At 46.9% G+C, this 15,233-nt stretch overlaps 1 protein-coding gene and 1 long non-coding RNA gene across 8 annotated transcripts; one reads left to right on the plus strand and one right to left on the minus strand.

Moving 5' to 3' along the window:
* Positions 1–1,135: 1,135 nt before the first annotated feature.
* LOC147911743 (uncharacterized) lies at positions 1,136–10,603 on the minus strand. Of its 5 annotated transcripts, none has more exons than XR_015550581.1 (3): positions 6,440–10,603; positions 4,542–5,002; positions 1,136–1,955 (listed from the first exon to the last, which is right to left on the minus strand). It is a non-coding gene; the product is annotated as an uncharacterized LOC147911743 (long non-coding RNA). The 5 variants fall into 5 exon arrangements; XR_015550583.1 differs by lacking the exon at positions 1,136–1,955 and having other exon boundaries at positions 1,985–5,002; positions 6,440–6,539; positions 6,783–10,603; XR_015550582.1 differs by lacking the exon at positions 1,136–1,955 and having other exon boundaries at positions 1,985–4,632; positions 4,849–5,002.
* LOC101388799 (melanoma-associated antigen 10-like) lies at positions 3,312–14,375 on the plus strand. Of its 3 annotated transcripts, none has more exons than XM_087427273.1 (5): positions 3,312–3,391; positions 4,946–5,022; positions 5,389–5,494; positions 12,440–12,513; positions 12,591–14,375. In XM_087427273.1, exon 5 carries the CDS (start codon positions 12,658–12,660, stop codon positions 13,843–13,845), a length of 1,188 nt encoding a protein of 395 aa, XP_087283399.1. In that variant the 5' UTR covers positions 3,312–3,391; positions 4,946–5,022; positions 5,389–5,494; positions 12,440–12,513; positions 12,591–12,657; the 3' UTR covers positions 13,846–14,375. The 3 variants fall into 3 exon arrangements, with proteins under 3 accessions (XP_087283399.1, XP_087283400.1, XP_087283401.1); XM_087427274.1 differs by having other exon boundaries at positions 5,397–5,494; XM_087427275.1 differs by lacking the exons at positions 3,312–3,391; positions 5,389–5,494; positions 12,440–12,513 and having other exon boundaries at positions 3,439–5,022.
* The last annotated feature ends 858 nt before the right edge of the window (positions 14,376–15,233 follow it).

The following is a 15,233-nucleotide window of genomic DNA, read 5'->3' on the forward strand; positions in this document are numbered from 1 at the left end:
ACGCGATCCAGGAGGAGAAGAAGCGTTGAAGTCATAGAGTTAATAGGTGGCCAGATCATATAGAGCCTTCTTAGGAATTTGGATTTTACTCTGATCAAGATGAAAAGCTTTTGGAAATTTCATTAAAGGAAAAACATGATCTGGTGTAAAATATACAGTAGGGGATCAAGTATATAAGAAATAATCATTGTCATTATTACTTTACTAAGTATTTTCCAGTTGCCCAGATGTTTTTCAAAAACAGTTTTAGCTACCTGACTTTCTAATAATTTTATTTTTAAATATTAGTTGTCAATATTCAGACTTTTTTTTTTTTTTTTTTTTTTTTTTTGGTGAGGAAGATTGTCCCTGAGCTAACATCTGTACCAATCTTCCTCTATTTTGTACGTGGGACACCACCACAGCATGGCTTGATGAGCAGTGTGTAGGTCCATGCCTGGGATCTGAACTCACAAACCTCGGGCCTCCAAAGCAGAGCACACGAACTTAACCACTACACCACTGGGCTGGCCCCAAAACTCAGACTTTTGAAGCTTTCTACAAATTCAGGTTTAGGGATAGTTTTCTTTTCTTTTCCTTTCTTTTGTTTTCTTCTTCTTCTCCTTCTCCTTATTCTTCCTCCCCCTTCCCTTCCCCTTTATTTCTCTCTCTCTCTCTCTGTCTCTCTCCCTCTTTCTTTTCCCTTTCTTGTCCTCTTTTAGATTCAGTCTGGCGCATAGGATAACATAGGACCAGCCTTGATGTCTGAAATGACTTCATGTCCTCTGTTATAACAAGTGCCCAAAAGCATGTTAACCTCCAATGGATGATCTAGAAATAGAAGCTGTCTTAAGCTCAACTCAGCATTATTGTACCACGGGTTATGGGGTCCAGCCTGCACAGTCTATATTTCAGTCAATGGCAAGGTATTTATACACACTGGTTCTCAAACAGAACAATGGCTTTGATCAGTGGTTCTCAACTTTTATTGCCCATGAGGAAAATGATGGGCCCTCAAGCAATATACAACTCAAGGGCCTTTCTGCAGAATAGAGAAGACGGGATGCAAGGCATGCTCATTTCTCAGCACATTCATTATAACTCCATCCCTTCCTCTTACGCCCAAAAAAGCATATTGGAGCATAAGTGGGTTTGTAAGAGAGTGACATTTTTATCGGTATAGTTGATACATAAATATACCTGGTTCAAATGCTAAGCTGAACAAGAAATACAATACCATTTTTCTATAATTGCACTTAATTTGCATGTGGCAAAAACTTAATCAATTCAGAATCTCTGTCACATTCCCTAGAGTTGTGTCCATCTGACATCTGAGATGCGCATCATCCCATCAGGATCTTTGTGGCTGATTCATGCAGAACACATCTTTGTCATCTGTCAATTTCAGCCACAGGGCTTTTCTAGTTCCAACTCTCTAAGACACTTCCATGCCCCTCTTAGGGGCATGGGAAACATTTAACTGCTTCCTTCCACTATTCTGATTCTTCAAGAAACAAGGTAGGGCTTTTAGAGGACCTTTACTTCTTCAGTGCTATGCTCAGATAGCGCTACTACCTCTGATATGCTGTGCACAGAATACAGTGCATGGTAACTATGTCAGACAGTCTTAGGCCCATCTTCCCAGACAGATCACTCGGACATTTCCTTCCATCTCTCACTACTCTGGGCTGGAGGCAATTTTGCCTCTTTTATTCTCTCAGGCATATGGATGTATTCTCATCTCTGGTTCCCAAACTTATCGTTGGTTTCTATCATTCAGTTATTCCCCACCCACCCAACAATTTAGGATGGGCATGGGTTGGGAGTTCAGAGTGCAAGACTCCATCTCAGGCACCAACAATATCTATTTATTCATTGTAGATTATGATATATAGCTCTTCATTCCACACTTCAGGGATGGATCTTCATATAGTCTAAGCAAAACATGAATATCCATCAGGATATGCTACAATTTGCTGGAAAACAAACAAATCCAAAATCTTAGTCACTTAATATAACAAAGGTTTAATTCTTACTCATATTAAATACCAAAGGTCAGCTAGAGTGTCTAATCCATGTCGGGAGTGGGGAGGGGACCCGGGCACTGCCAGACATCCAGAGGAGGATCTTGAGGGAGAACCAAAGAGACTCCCTTTCCAGACAGAGGGAGACCCACAGAAAGCTGCCCATGCTGTCTGCATGGGAGGTCCCAGGCAGGGCAGTCAGGCAGAAGCAGCTCCTCCCCTAGTCCTCTTTCGAGAAGGGGAGTCTCAGAGAAATGGGGGCCTTGGACTGAGGGACGCATCATGAGGTCAGCAAAACGGAGGTCATGTAAGCCCTATCAGGAGTAAATATAAATATCTTGAACATGTCTGAGGGTATGCTACAATCTCAGATGAGGGGAAGTGGCCTGGGGGGTCCGGGGCCCCGGGGCTCTTGATGTCAACCCTTGGTAGCCCTGGCTCATAGTGGCAGATATGATGCTCCCTCACTTCCACCTTGATGCTTTCAGGGAAGGGGAGGGGCATGTTCTGGGGCCCATGAACTCAGGTCAACAGAGGGAAGCGACCCGGGCAGTGCCAGGAGTCAGGGTGAGGACTCGGAGCTAAGACTGAGTGGTTTCTCCACCCCGGGCAGAGTGGGGCGTCCCGGTTTCCGCCCGGCCCCTTCAGTCATCCCTGGGTGGCCCAAGGCAGGGTTCCCAGAGGTGGCATGTGGGGACTTTCATCTCGGGAGTCTGGGGGACAGGACGCTTTCTCTGAGGGGTGTCGTCTTAGGTGGGGCGAGAGGAGCCCAGGCTCTGCCAGGCTGCAAGGCGAGGACCCTGAGGCAGGAGGGGGAGGCTTCCCAGCGCAGAGGGAGGGCCGAGCCCTGCCTGTGCTGTCAGTCCCGGACCCCCACCCAAGCACAGGGGGTCCGCTGTGGCGTCTCGTGACATCCATTTGGGGGTCTGAGGGACGTGAGGCTTCGTGTGAGGGGCCCCGATTCAGGTCAGCGAAGGGAGGAGTCCCAGGTGTTGCCCGGCAGAAGGCGAGGAGCCTGACGGAGGAGTGAGGGGAGCCCCCCCCAACACCCCGCACCTTGCCCTTAACTGCCAGTCCTGGGAGGGCCAGGCAGGGTTCCCAGATGTTCCCTTTCCTGACTTGTATCTTGGGAGTCTGCGGGGTGGGGCTTCAGAGCAGCAGAGGGAGGAGCCCTAGGCCTGGCCAATCATCAAGGAGAGGACCCTGAGGGAGGCGTGGAGGCACCGCCCACTGCAGACGGAGGGACTCCAGCCCCGCCGTGCCCCTGCAGTCATCCCTGGGAGGCCCCGGGCAGGGTTCCCGGATGTGGCGTCTCAGCCGCGTGAGGCTTTGTCTGAGGGGTGACGTAGGTCGGTCGAGAGGCCGTCCAGGCTCTGCCCGGCTGCGAGGTGAGGACCCTGAGGCAGGAGGGGGAGGCTTCCCGCCGCAGAGAGAGGGCCGAGCCCTGCCTCTGCTGTCAGTCCCAGACCCCCCAAGCACAGGGGGTGCGCTGTGGCGGCCGTGACGTCCATTTGGGGGTCTGACGGGCCCGACTCCGGTCAGCGGAGGGGCGTCCCAGGCGCTGCCCACGGGGAGACCTCCCTGCACGAGGGGCGCGGCGGCCCTGGCGTGCCCCGGCTGCGGGCCCCGAGCAAGCCCGGGCGGGGCTCCCCGAGACGGTGGGGCCCGACTTCCACGTGGGGGTCTCGGGGCGGGAGAGGGACGGGTCACAGGCCCTGCCAGGCGTTGAGGCCGGGCCGCAGTGGCGCTCTCGCCCGAGAGAGGGGTTGGCCCCTCCCCCGCCCCTGTTGTCCTCCCCGGGAAGCCCCAGGCGGGGCCCGGGTTGTGGTGTATCCGGACTTCCATGCTGGGAGGCTGAGGGACGGGAGGCTTTTCTGAGGGCGAGGACTCAGGTCCGGAGAGGGAGGAGTCCCGGGCCCTACCCAGCGTCAGTGTGAGGACTGAGGGCGCCCGCTGCCCCGGAGCCGATGGGGCCCAGAGCTTCTCTGCCCTTGCTGTCAACAGGGGAGGACGGGGCGTGGTGACTGCATGCGGCCCCCTCACCTTCTTCTGGGGAGGGGGTGTCGGGGAGGTGAGGACTTGGGTCTGAGGGGGGTGGCCTGAGTTCAGCAGAGGGAGGAGCACCGCACGCTGCCAGATGTCAAGATGAGGACTCTGAGGGCGGGTTCAGGGGACCTGTCGCCCCATAGAGAGGGGTCTCGCCGAAGCTTGTCCCCGCTGTCAGCCCTGGGAGGCCACACAGCAGGGTTGCCAAGCGTGGTGTTTCCTGACTTCCACTTCGGGAGTCTGAGGGAGGTGAGGCTTTTCCTGAGGGCTGTGACCTCAGGTTAATAGGAGGTACAGTCCCAGGCCCTGCCAGGCATCAAGGAGAGGACTGTGAGGGAGGATTGAGAGGACCTCCCACCCCGGGTAGCTGTGGCCTCATTCTGCCCTGAAGACACTCCGCTCCTAGAGAGAGGGGGCCCCAGTCCCGCCCTGCCCCTCCTGTCAACCCCAGGAGACCACAAGCGAGGCTGGCCAGATGTGGCATTTCCTTACTTTTGTCTGGGGGAGGTGAGGGCCTTGGTCCGAGGAGGCGACAGTCAGAGGGGGAGCCACATCAGTTCAGAAGAGGGAGGAGTCGCAGGCTCTGCCGGGAGTCGAGTTAAGCACGCTTGGTGAGGCCAGAAGGCCCTGGGAGGATCTGAGCAGGGGTGGCCAGATGGGAGGAACTCTCATTTCTGCCACATGCTCTACCAGGAGTCAAGGGGATGGAGTGTCGCAGGGAAGTGAGGTCTTGGCTGGAGGGAGAGACTCCAGGTCAGCAGAGGGTGGGCCAGGCTTTGCCAGAAGTACAGATGAATACCTTGAGGGAGGACTGAGTGTATTCCCCATGCCAGAACAGACCCCAGGCAGAGGTGGCTGGATTTGGTGTCTTTTTACTTTTGTCTGGAGTGTCCCAGGGAGGTGAAGGCCTTGGTCTGAGCTGGTGACATCAGCAGAGGGAGGAGTCCCAGGATCTGTGAGGAGTCAAGATAAGGTAAGGACCTTGAAGGAGGACTAAGGGTACCCCCGCAACCCAGACAGAAGGGGCCTCACAGAAACTCCACCCTGTCCCCACTGTCTATCCTGGGAGGATCTGGGCAGAAATGCCCAGATGTGGTCTGCCCTCGCTTCCTGCATGGTGTGGGTGGAGGTGTCTCTGGGAGGTGAGGCCTTGATCTGAGAGGGTGATTTCAGGTGACCAGAGGCGGTGAGCCCAGGCCCTGCCAGGAGTAAAGAATACCTTAAGGGAGGACAGCGGGAACCCCCATCCCAGAACAGATGGGGTTCAGCCCCTGTGTCAGCCCTGGGAGATGCCCGGCAGGGGTGGCTAGATGTGATGTCTCTTTACTTTTGTCTTGAGTGTCTCAGGGAGGTGAAGGCCTTGGTCTGAGTGTGAAGGCAGGTTAGCTGAGGGAGCCACATCAGGTCAGAAGAGGCTGCAGTCCCAAGCTCTAGCAGGTGTCAAGGTAAGGACCCTTGGTGAGCACCAAAGGTACTCCCCCCCCCCAGAAGGAAGACACCCCACGGAGTCTGACTGTCTCTTGTTCTCAGCCCTGGGAGGACCCAGGCAGGGCTGGCTGGATATGGTATGCCCTCCCTTTCTGCTAGGGTGAGTGAGATATCTCAGAGAGGTGAGGTCATGGTCTGAGGGGGTGACGTCCAGTCAGCAGGGGGTGGCCCAGGCCCTGCCAGGAGTAACGATGAGTACAATGAGGGAGGATTGAGGATAGCCCCACCATAGAACAGGTGGGGCCAGCCCTTGCTTTTGGCACTGGAAGGAGCTAGCAGGAGTGGCAAGATGTGGTGCCTCCTTACTTTTGTTCAGGGGTTCTCAGGGAGGTCAGGGCCCGGTTCTGAGGAGGCAGCAGTCTGAGGGGGAGCCACATCAGATCAGCAGAGGGAGGAGTCCCAGACTCTGCCACGGTTTAAAGTAAGGACCGAGTGAGGACTGAGGGCACACCGCCACCCAAAACTGAAGGCATACCCAGCCCTACCCTGCCCTTGCTGTCAGCTCTGGGAGGCCCTGGTGCATAGTGGCCAGATATGGTGCGTCTTCACTTCCTTCTTGGTGGTCTCAGGGAGGCAAGGGCTTGTTTTGAAGGGGCTGGGCTCAGGACAGCAGAGGGAGGAGTCCCAGGCCCTACCAGACATCAGTGTGAGGAATGAGTGTAACCCTCAGCTAGGAGAGAGGGATCCCCACAGACTTTGGCCAGCCCTTGTTGTCACCCTGGGAGGCCCTGAGTAAGTGTGGTCGAATGTGTCGCCCTTCATTTCCTCCTCATTGGCTAAGGCTAGCAGAGGTGGGGGTGGGGTGGAGCGGGCCTTGTTAGGGGAAAGGTGAGAAACTTAGCACAGAAGGGACTATCCACTCCAGAGCAGTGGGGACCTCACAGAGCCTGGCCCCTCCTCACCTGTCAGGGGCTCCAGGAACCATCAGGTGAGGGCCTTGGTATGAGGCTGTCGGGAGAGAGGGAGAATCTCCCTCTGCCCTTTTCCTTAAGGTTCTTATGGCTGGCCAAATAATTAACAAGACAGGTTAGCAGGAGAAAATAATACCAAGTTTAATAACATGTATACATGGGAGAAAGCAGGGACACTGCGTTTCTCAACACAATCACAGAAATTCTCGTCTTGAATACCATGTTCAGCCAATGACAAAGGAGGATGTTGGGGGTGGGGGGAGTCAGTTACAGGAGATTACCACTAGAGCACAGTAAACAAGAGTAAGGTTAGTATGCAGATTTAAGGCCTCACCTTCCACATTGATAAGTCTCTAGAAATGAGGCCATCCCCCTCTCTTCTCAAAACAGAGAGGGCGATACCTTTACAAATGGAGATTTCCCTTATAAATGTAAATGTTTGTCTGGCAACTCCTTGCAGGGCCATCCAGGGAATGTGGCCAGAGAGACAGAACTTCCAATAAGATGGGCTTGTTGGTGCCTTTCCTTTTGTAGCATCTATTTTACATTATATTTACAGCCATTATGATAATAACTCCTTCCTGAAACAGATCTTTTGTTTTAAATTCTTTAGGCAGTTTGGGAGAGGTCAAATGTCCTAGAGAAAACAACCAAGGTAAAGAGAGAGATTTCAGGGTGGCCAAATCTTGATCTCCCACAGTCCCGCCTTTGAAACTAAAAGTTTCACAGTCCTTTTGAAACTTAAAGAAGTTTCATAGTCCAGAAGCTGAGTTGGTAGGTTGTTTCCTCTCACTGAACACATTTCTTAGTCCTGATAATAGATCAGTTCAATTAAGTTCATTTTAGAAGGTGATGATGCAGGTGGGCTCTCAAGGTTATGCCTATATTATGGAAGCAAGCAATCAAGTATTTAATAGAAGCATTTCTATGTAAACAAAAAAAAAACAAGGTTAATGGTTGGAGCAAATTGGAAACGAGTTTGAGTTAAGAGGACAGCCAGTTAAGAAGATTTTTAGATGTCAGCGTCAAAGTATCTTTTGCAGTTTAAAATGTCTCTGATGGTGTCGTCAGGTCATCTCTTAAGTTTATATCAAGTCCATCAGCTTCAGTTTGTAAGGCTTCAGGAAAAAGGGCAGGTTCAGTTTTCAGTGATTTCAAATGAAAATGATGGAAAAAATCAAAAACGTTAGTTTGGATATCTGTAGCCAGATATTTCAGGAGACTAGAAGAAATCAGGATCCAGTCCAGTCAACAGATATAAAACAAAAACCTCAAAAGACAATTAGCAAAACTAGGATCTAATATCCGCAAATGTATACTACAGTTTTTACTGAAATATAATTTTTCTCTCTAAAATCACCCTCATTTTTATCAAAGATAGCTAAATTAAAACTAACTAGTTTGCAAAATAAGTCTAGTTCCAATAGAGTTGGCCCAATTATTTACATAAGTACAGCAAGAATAGCCATTGATCACATAGGCTCTTTTAAATCTGCTTTGCTGGAACTTTTTATAAGGAATCTCAGATTGAACTTTAAAGGCCTCTCGAGGCCAGGAAAGCCAAGCCAAGAATTTTGTCGTCAGACTTCGTCTGCAATACCTAAGGATTTGGGTGAATTCCTCTCTTCTGAGGTTCCCCAAAAATATTTCGAGTTTCCTTGTACCTGCCAGATAAGTGACTTTCTTTACTTATCCTGGTAAGTGCCGCTTGGAACATAAGGTACCAGGCCAGTATTTCCACGTGGCTTTATTCCATAAAGTCCAATCTTCATTCCTCAAAAGCTGTATGGTTATATCGCAAATATGATGTTCCAGTCACAACCTTGGTAATATAGCCAGTGTTTCCAATTGTGTCCTGTTATAAGGAGAACAGATTCTTATTGAACTTATGCAAATAACTATATTGCCATGAAAACAACAATACTCACTTACTAAGAGTTTCCAAATTCGAGGGATCAGATAGAGAGAAAAAGATAAATATTTCAATTTTACTTACACAAGTATCATTTACCAAATTGCTATAAGTCATAGCTAGCTCAGGAGAAAAGAGAAAAAGTTTTCCTTAAATCTGAAAAAAAAAAACATTAAAAATTCAGCAATACTTCAAGTGAAAAATCATAAAAATTATAATCATCCTTATCAGTTCATTCAGTCCTGTGTAATCCATTCTCGATCCCAGTCTTTTTGTTAGCAGCTTCATGAAGTCAGTTTCTCCATCAGATTTCTGTAATTTTTTTTTACCAAGTTCAGTTTTATGATCAGAAAGTTTGTCAGAAACCTGTACTCCAGTGTAACTGTCAGAGTCCTTTCCATGAATTTTTCTGAAGTTGAAACATTTTGCAAAAGCATCAGAGCAAAGAAATGTCTGTAAACAACAAGACCTCAAAATGGCAATTGACAAAGAAATTTGGTTAATTTTTTGACATACAACACTTTAAAATAATAATAACCAGAATTATGACTGATAACCAGGACAGATCAGAATTTCAGTAATGTTATACAATTTTAAAACACCTATATCAATAACATTTACCCACAAAATACCACCTAAGCAGGCTTATCATCACTTGTCTGACAATGCTTCCCATGTAATTTAACATACTGAATAAGCCTAATAAGTTTAGTATCTTCCTCCTTATAGGAAGAGAGCAAATTTCTTTGAGAAGTTCCAGGGCCCTTTGAAAATTCCCAAAGAAAAAAAGTAAAAAGACTTTATTTAAGGTATGAATTTTGGGGAGCTTGTCAAAAATATAAAAAGTCAAAGCAAACAGAGCATTAACAGTCCAAAAAGCCTTAATAGAGAGAACTCAGTCTTTTGAACACAGGAAATTATTTGAACAGGTTTTTTTTTTTTTTTTTTTTTTTTTTTGGGTAGACTTACTCAAAGGTAAAGAAAAATCTTTTATAACCTCTTTATCAAGTTCAAGAAAATTATCCCTTTAAGAGAAATAAGACCAAATTATAATTTTGTACCAGCTTGCTTCTGATATTAAAATTCATTTACTTAATTAAATTCATTTTAATCTTAGCCAACTTAACCATGGAAAAACTCCTTTTCCAGAATTCCTCTTCCACAGACCTTCTATAACTTTCTTTTTACATTCAGAATTTGTCCCATGTCTTTCTTTTCCCTCCTAGTACTTGAGAACAAATTTATCTTTCTTAATCAACAAAACAAAATATTTCCATTCTTTGTACCTTCTTTATACGTCTTACTTTCCTTGTGCACAGACATATTTTTCTTAATTTTTAGTAGCTTCAATCACATATACTAATTAGGAATTTTAACCTTTAGAAAGCTTAATTTCTAAGTAAAAACTAAGTAAACAATTATAAACTTTCTTTTACATTAGTATCTTGTGGCTTGGAAAATTTATAAACACTTCATAACTTCTAGAAATGTTACTTTATAGTACAGTCTCTTAATAAAACACAAGACATGTTTACCAATAGACCCAAAACACCTTTTAGTTTTCCTGTAATTAAAAAAAAGCCAAAAGTAGACAAACCTACATTTAGCAATCAATGTCTAATATTTTATTTGGAAATGATGATACTCAGAGAATTTTTATCATAAAATCTAGCAAAACTCTAAAGTTTTAAGTCACCAAAAAGAGTTTGGAAGCTGTAACAACTGTAACACATAATTATTGTTTAAAGTTCATCCAACATTCATCTTTTTCACAACTATTTAGTTACTTGTTCCCAATAATTATTTAGATTGCCTACAAGACTTCATAAGACATTAGATAAAATTAGCCATCGTTTAAATTACTGTTTTTGTTAACCAGTTCTGTAATAGAAATAACTGATATCAGTTTTTCTACAAAATTTCATGTAAATCTCATCACCCCTTATACCTCTAGACATAGTTTTCATCAAGACTTTTATCAATAGGTCTTGGTCTTCTAATTTTGGACAAGGGAAGCATTCCCAGTCAGACATTTTAAAACATACTCAGGCAAAGTTGATGTAACCTCTTTGTATAAAATTAGCTCAAACATTCCAACCTTTATAATCTTATCAACACTTACACTTTTACATGTTCTCAATTCAATTGTAACCTGAGTCAAGGTCTTATTTGTCTAGTCTAGTCAAATTTTTCCCTTCCTTTTTCTGGCCTTTTTTTAGGTACCAATTAAACAATTGTGTGAGAGCTCTCAAATATATTTTTTTCCCCCAATTTAGAAATTTTCCCAATTCAAAGGATCTGTCGTCGGGCCATTGACGTGTAGGATCTTCATTTGTGTATTTATTCCAGTAGTGACTCGATCCAATAAATGCCTTTTTAAGGAAAGACCCGAGGTAACTTTCCACGCTTAGAATAAATCTTTACCATGGACGCAAGAGGCGTCCCTGGTGAGAGCGCAGATGACGTAACCCCTATGATCCACAGAATTCACTCCCAAAGATATTCAGAGAAAGTAAAGACCTTCATTGCACGGGCGGTAAGGATGGTGTCTCCGGTCTCCCACAATAGTGTGGGACGCCTCCAGTCACGGACCCGCTAATCTGTGACACCGGGCAGGCGATACTAGAATGGGATTTTCCCAGCACTAACAAGCAACAAAGGTTAAGACGACAGAAGCCCTTATGGACTGGGCCCTTTATGACAAACTCCCCTGAGAGCTTGGCACAGCCGGACAAAGAGACAGTTCTGAACCCCAGTCTACTCGACTGGCCACCAAGGTGCACCCCGGTAAATGCACCTTCTGTATGGTGGAGACCAAGGAGAATATTCTCACTGGTCACAAAGCCAAATTTTCTCAGGACACAGAACAAGACAGAAACTACTCTGGGAGGAAAAAGGATCAAGATCAAAACCAAGAGTACTCTGCCAAATTTACCAGAGTCACTAAAAGCACAAGAAACTAGTTTCCCAAATATTTTCTCCTGCCAATCTAACTTTAGAAAGAGAAAAAATTCTCACCACTTCCTTCCACCGGACTCCGCGTATAGAGATTCCGGGAGGCTGACGTGGTAAGAAGTCTTACCTTTTTGCCGGCTTTTGTCAGGCATTCCCGTATCTCATCATCTGCAGTAGTCCAGGGAGAAGGCAGTTCTTCCAGCCAGAGAAGGCAACTTGCCAGCCAGTTAGCATCCCATCCTCGTCGCCAAAACTGTCGTCGGGAGAGAGGGAGAATCTCCCTCTGCCCTTTTCTTTAAGGTTCTTATGGCTGGCCAAATAATTAACAAGACAGGTTAGCAGGAGAAAATAATACCAAGTTTAATAACATGTATACATGGGAGAAAGCAGGGACACTGCGTTTCTCAACACAATCGCAGAAATTCTCGTCTTAAATACCATGTTCAGCCAATGACAAAGGAGGATGTTGGGGTTGGGGGGAGTCAGTTACGGGAGATTACCACTAAAACACAGTAAACAAGAGTAAGGTTAGTATGCAGATTTAAGGCCTCACCTTCCACACTGATAAGCCTCTAGAAATGAGGTCATCCCCCCTCTTCCCAATACAGAGAGGGCGATACCTTTACAAATGGAGATTTCCCTTATAAATGTAAATGTTTGTCTGGCAACTCCTTGCAGGGCCATCCAGAGAATGTGGCCAGAGAGACAGAACTTCCGATAAGATGGGCTTGTTGGTGCCTTTCCTATTGTAACATCTATTTTACAGCCATCATGATAATAACTCCTTCCTGAAACAGATCTTTTGTTTTAAATTCTTTAGGCAGTTTGGGAGAGGTCAAATGTCCTCAGAGAAAACAACCAAGGTAAAGAGAGAGATTTCAGGGTGACCAAATCTTGATCTCCCACAAGGCCCATGTCCTCAGGTCAGCAGAACAGAGGAGGTCCAGGCAGTGCTAGGAGTCAAGGGTGAGGTACACACCCTGAATGTCTACCAAGGACTCCACCCACGCCAGCAGAGGAGGGACCCCACAGTGCCTGATCCCACCGGCCCACAGTCAGCCCTGGACGCCTTGGGCTGTGCTGGCCGGCTGCACCCTGAGGAGCTTTCTCACATCCTCCTACAGGTTCCTAGGGGACAAACTGTCCAGGAAGACAGGAGCTCTGTGAGGCCCTAGAGCACCCCCTAAAGAGGAGACCTGTAAGTTGGCCTTTGTCAGAGCTGCCAAGGGTGTGTTTCTCTGCTGAGGTTGCTGACCCTCTCCCTCTCTCCCCTAGGCCCGTGGGATCCCATCTGCCACCATCCTGCTCACACTTCCACCTGCTGCCTCCAACAAGAGTCATCATGTCTCACTCTCCAAAGCGTCCATGCCTCACATTTGAGCCAGACTTTTGGGCCCAAAATGAGATACAGGACCTGGTGGTAGCACAGGATCCCACAGCTGAGGAGGAGGATGATATCTCCTCCATTTCCTCATGTTCTTTCACCTTCTCCTACCCCTCCACCTCCTCCTCCTCCTCCTCCTCCTCGTCTTCCTCCTCCTCCTCCTCTTCTTCCTCCTCCTCCTCCCCACCTTCCTCTCCTGTGATCCCAAGCATCACGGAGGAGGAGGAGGAAGAGGAGGGAGAGGAGGAGGAGGAGGGGGAGGAGCCTGCCGCTGTGATGTTGAGTCCTCCTCAGAATCCTCAGAGCTCCTGCTCCTGCTCCTTCTCCTCCATGTTATGGAGCACATCAGATGAAGGCTTCAGCAGCCAAGAAGAGGAGGATACAAGCTCCCCGCAGACCTCAACAGATACTGAATCCTTGCCCAGGGACTGGCTAGATCAGAAGGTGATGGATTTAGTGCATTTCATGATCCTCAAGTATCGATTGAAAGAGCCCATCACAAAGGCAGAAATGCTGAAGATTGTCATCAAAAGGTACAAGAAACGATTTTCTCTGATCTTCAAGAAAGCTTCTAAGTGCTTGGAGGTGATCTCTGGCCTTGACGTGAAGGAAGTGGACCCCACCATCCACTCCTATGTCCTTGTCAACTCACTGGACCTCACCCATGATGAGATGCTTAGTGACAACCAGAGCATGCCTAAAAACGGCCTCCTGTTAATCATCCTGGGTGTGATCTTCATAGAGGGCAACTGTGCCCCTGAGGAAGACATCTGGGATATCCTGAATACGATGGGAGTGTATGCTGGGAGGGAGCACTTCATTTATGGGGAGCCCAGGAAGCTCATTACCAGAGATTGGGTGCAAGAGAATTACCTGGAGTACCGGCAGGTGCGTAATAGTGATCCTGCACGCTATGAATTCGTGTGGGGTCCAAGGGCCCATGCTGAAACCAGCAAGGTGAAAGTTCTGGAATTTTTGGCCAAGATCAAAGGGACTGACCCCATTTCCTTCTCCTGCTGGTATGAGAAGGCTTTAAGAGATGAGGAAGAGAGAGCCCGGGCCACAATTGGCCCCGTGGATAGTCCTACTGCCATGTTCATTGCGCAGCGTTGGTCAGCAGCTTCTCCTGCCCCAACTGAAGAATGAACCCAAATCTTCACTCTCTTTGAAAAGGGCAGTCAAAGTTCTAAGTAGAAGAGGGTCGGGGGTCAGGCTGGGAAAACAGAGTGTACAACGGCTTTGTGTTCCCGTTCTGTGTGGGTGACTTGAAGGTTTATCTTTTTTTTTTTTTGGATATTTTTCAAATGCTGTTCTAACAGTTTCATTAGCTTTAGAATCTAAGTTTATAAATGACATTGCTCACACATTTATTGCTTTTAATCAGGTTTAAGAATAAGAGTGTTGATATTTTGTAAAACAAATTGTATTTTGTAAAACAAACCTTCCATCTCCTTTTGTGATCTGGAACAAAATAACATGAAATTGGAATAGAAATTTCCTTTGAAATATGAAAGAACTCAGCAGAAAATAGAGAAAAAATGTAAAGAGTGGTTAATTTTTGGATTCCCTTAACCACTTTAGTCTATTGTTCTGTAACATTAAAAGATATATACCTGGATTTGCTTGGCTTATTCAAGAAAGTTAGGAGTAATCTGAATTAATCTTAATAAATGAAAGATCCTGTTCACTGACTCGTTTATTCACCAAACATTAATTGGGTATTTTCTCTTTGGAAAGCACTGTGTTAATCGTGGAAATACTAGGATAAGCAAGACACACCCCTACCCCTAGAATGGTAGAGGCTGGGAGCAGCAGTCGTATCAGGAAGATGGTGAGATGTCCTCTAGGTGGGACTCCAGATGTGAGCAGTCAAGTGGAAATACCCTGAGCCAAGGCAGTTTGGGGCTTTGGGAAATTGCAATTCCTTCTATGGGAGTTAATTATAAGTTAAGCCGTGGGTGGTGGCAGGGGCCAGAGTCTCAGATGGTGTGTTCTAAAGGTGAGAGAAAAGCCTGGAAATGAAAACTGCTTAGTAGTTACTTTTGGATCGTGGATAAACCAGAGAGAAATCCCCACCTGGAGCAGGTACGGAAGGTGTCCTGAACTCCTGTCCCAGTGCATGAAATAGGTGTTGTATACACATATCTGCAACGATTTCTTGAGAAGGGGGTGATACTGTTACCACACCAGGTCCGCTTTTGCCCGCTGCCCAGAAGCCAATCACCGAGACGTCGAGATTGCAGAGAGAGAGGGTTTATTATTCACAAGGCAGCCAAGTGTGGAAATGGGAGAATGAATCTCAAATCCGCTTCCTTGAAAATAGGGACTCGGGTATTTATGGGGAAGGGGCAAGGTGGTCTGAAATGATTGGAGGTTGGGAGAGATGAGGTAATTGATGATCTGTGCAAGCGTAGTCAGGCTTCAAGGCTCTTCGTAGGACTCATGGTCACAGAATGGCAGCATTAGCATGCCCTGAGGGTGGGGTTCCAACCTGTTGTAGTCAAAAGGTCGCTTATCGGACACTTGTCTGCTTC

Source organism: Ceratotherium simum, chromosome X, assembly GCF_057802395.1.
Source record: "Ceratotherium simum simum isolate JZ-2026a chromosome X, ASM5780239v1, whole genome shotgun sequence".
NCBI lineage: Eukaryota > Metazoa > Chordata > Mammalia > Perissodactyla > Rhinocerotidae > Ceratotherium > Ceratotherium simum.

Excerpts from the sequence above, each read along its gene's own strand:
- LOC101388799 (XM_087427273.1), top strand. The coding sequence starts at position 12,658 with ATGTCTCACTCTCCAAAGCGTCCATGCCTCACATTTGAGCCAGACTTT.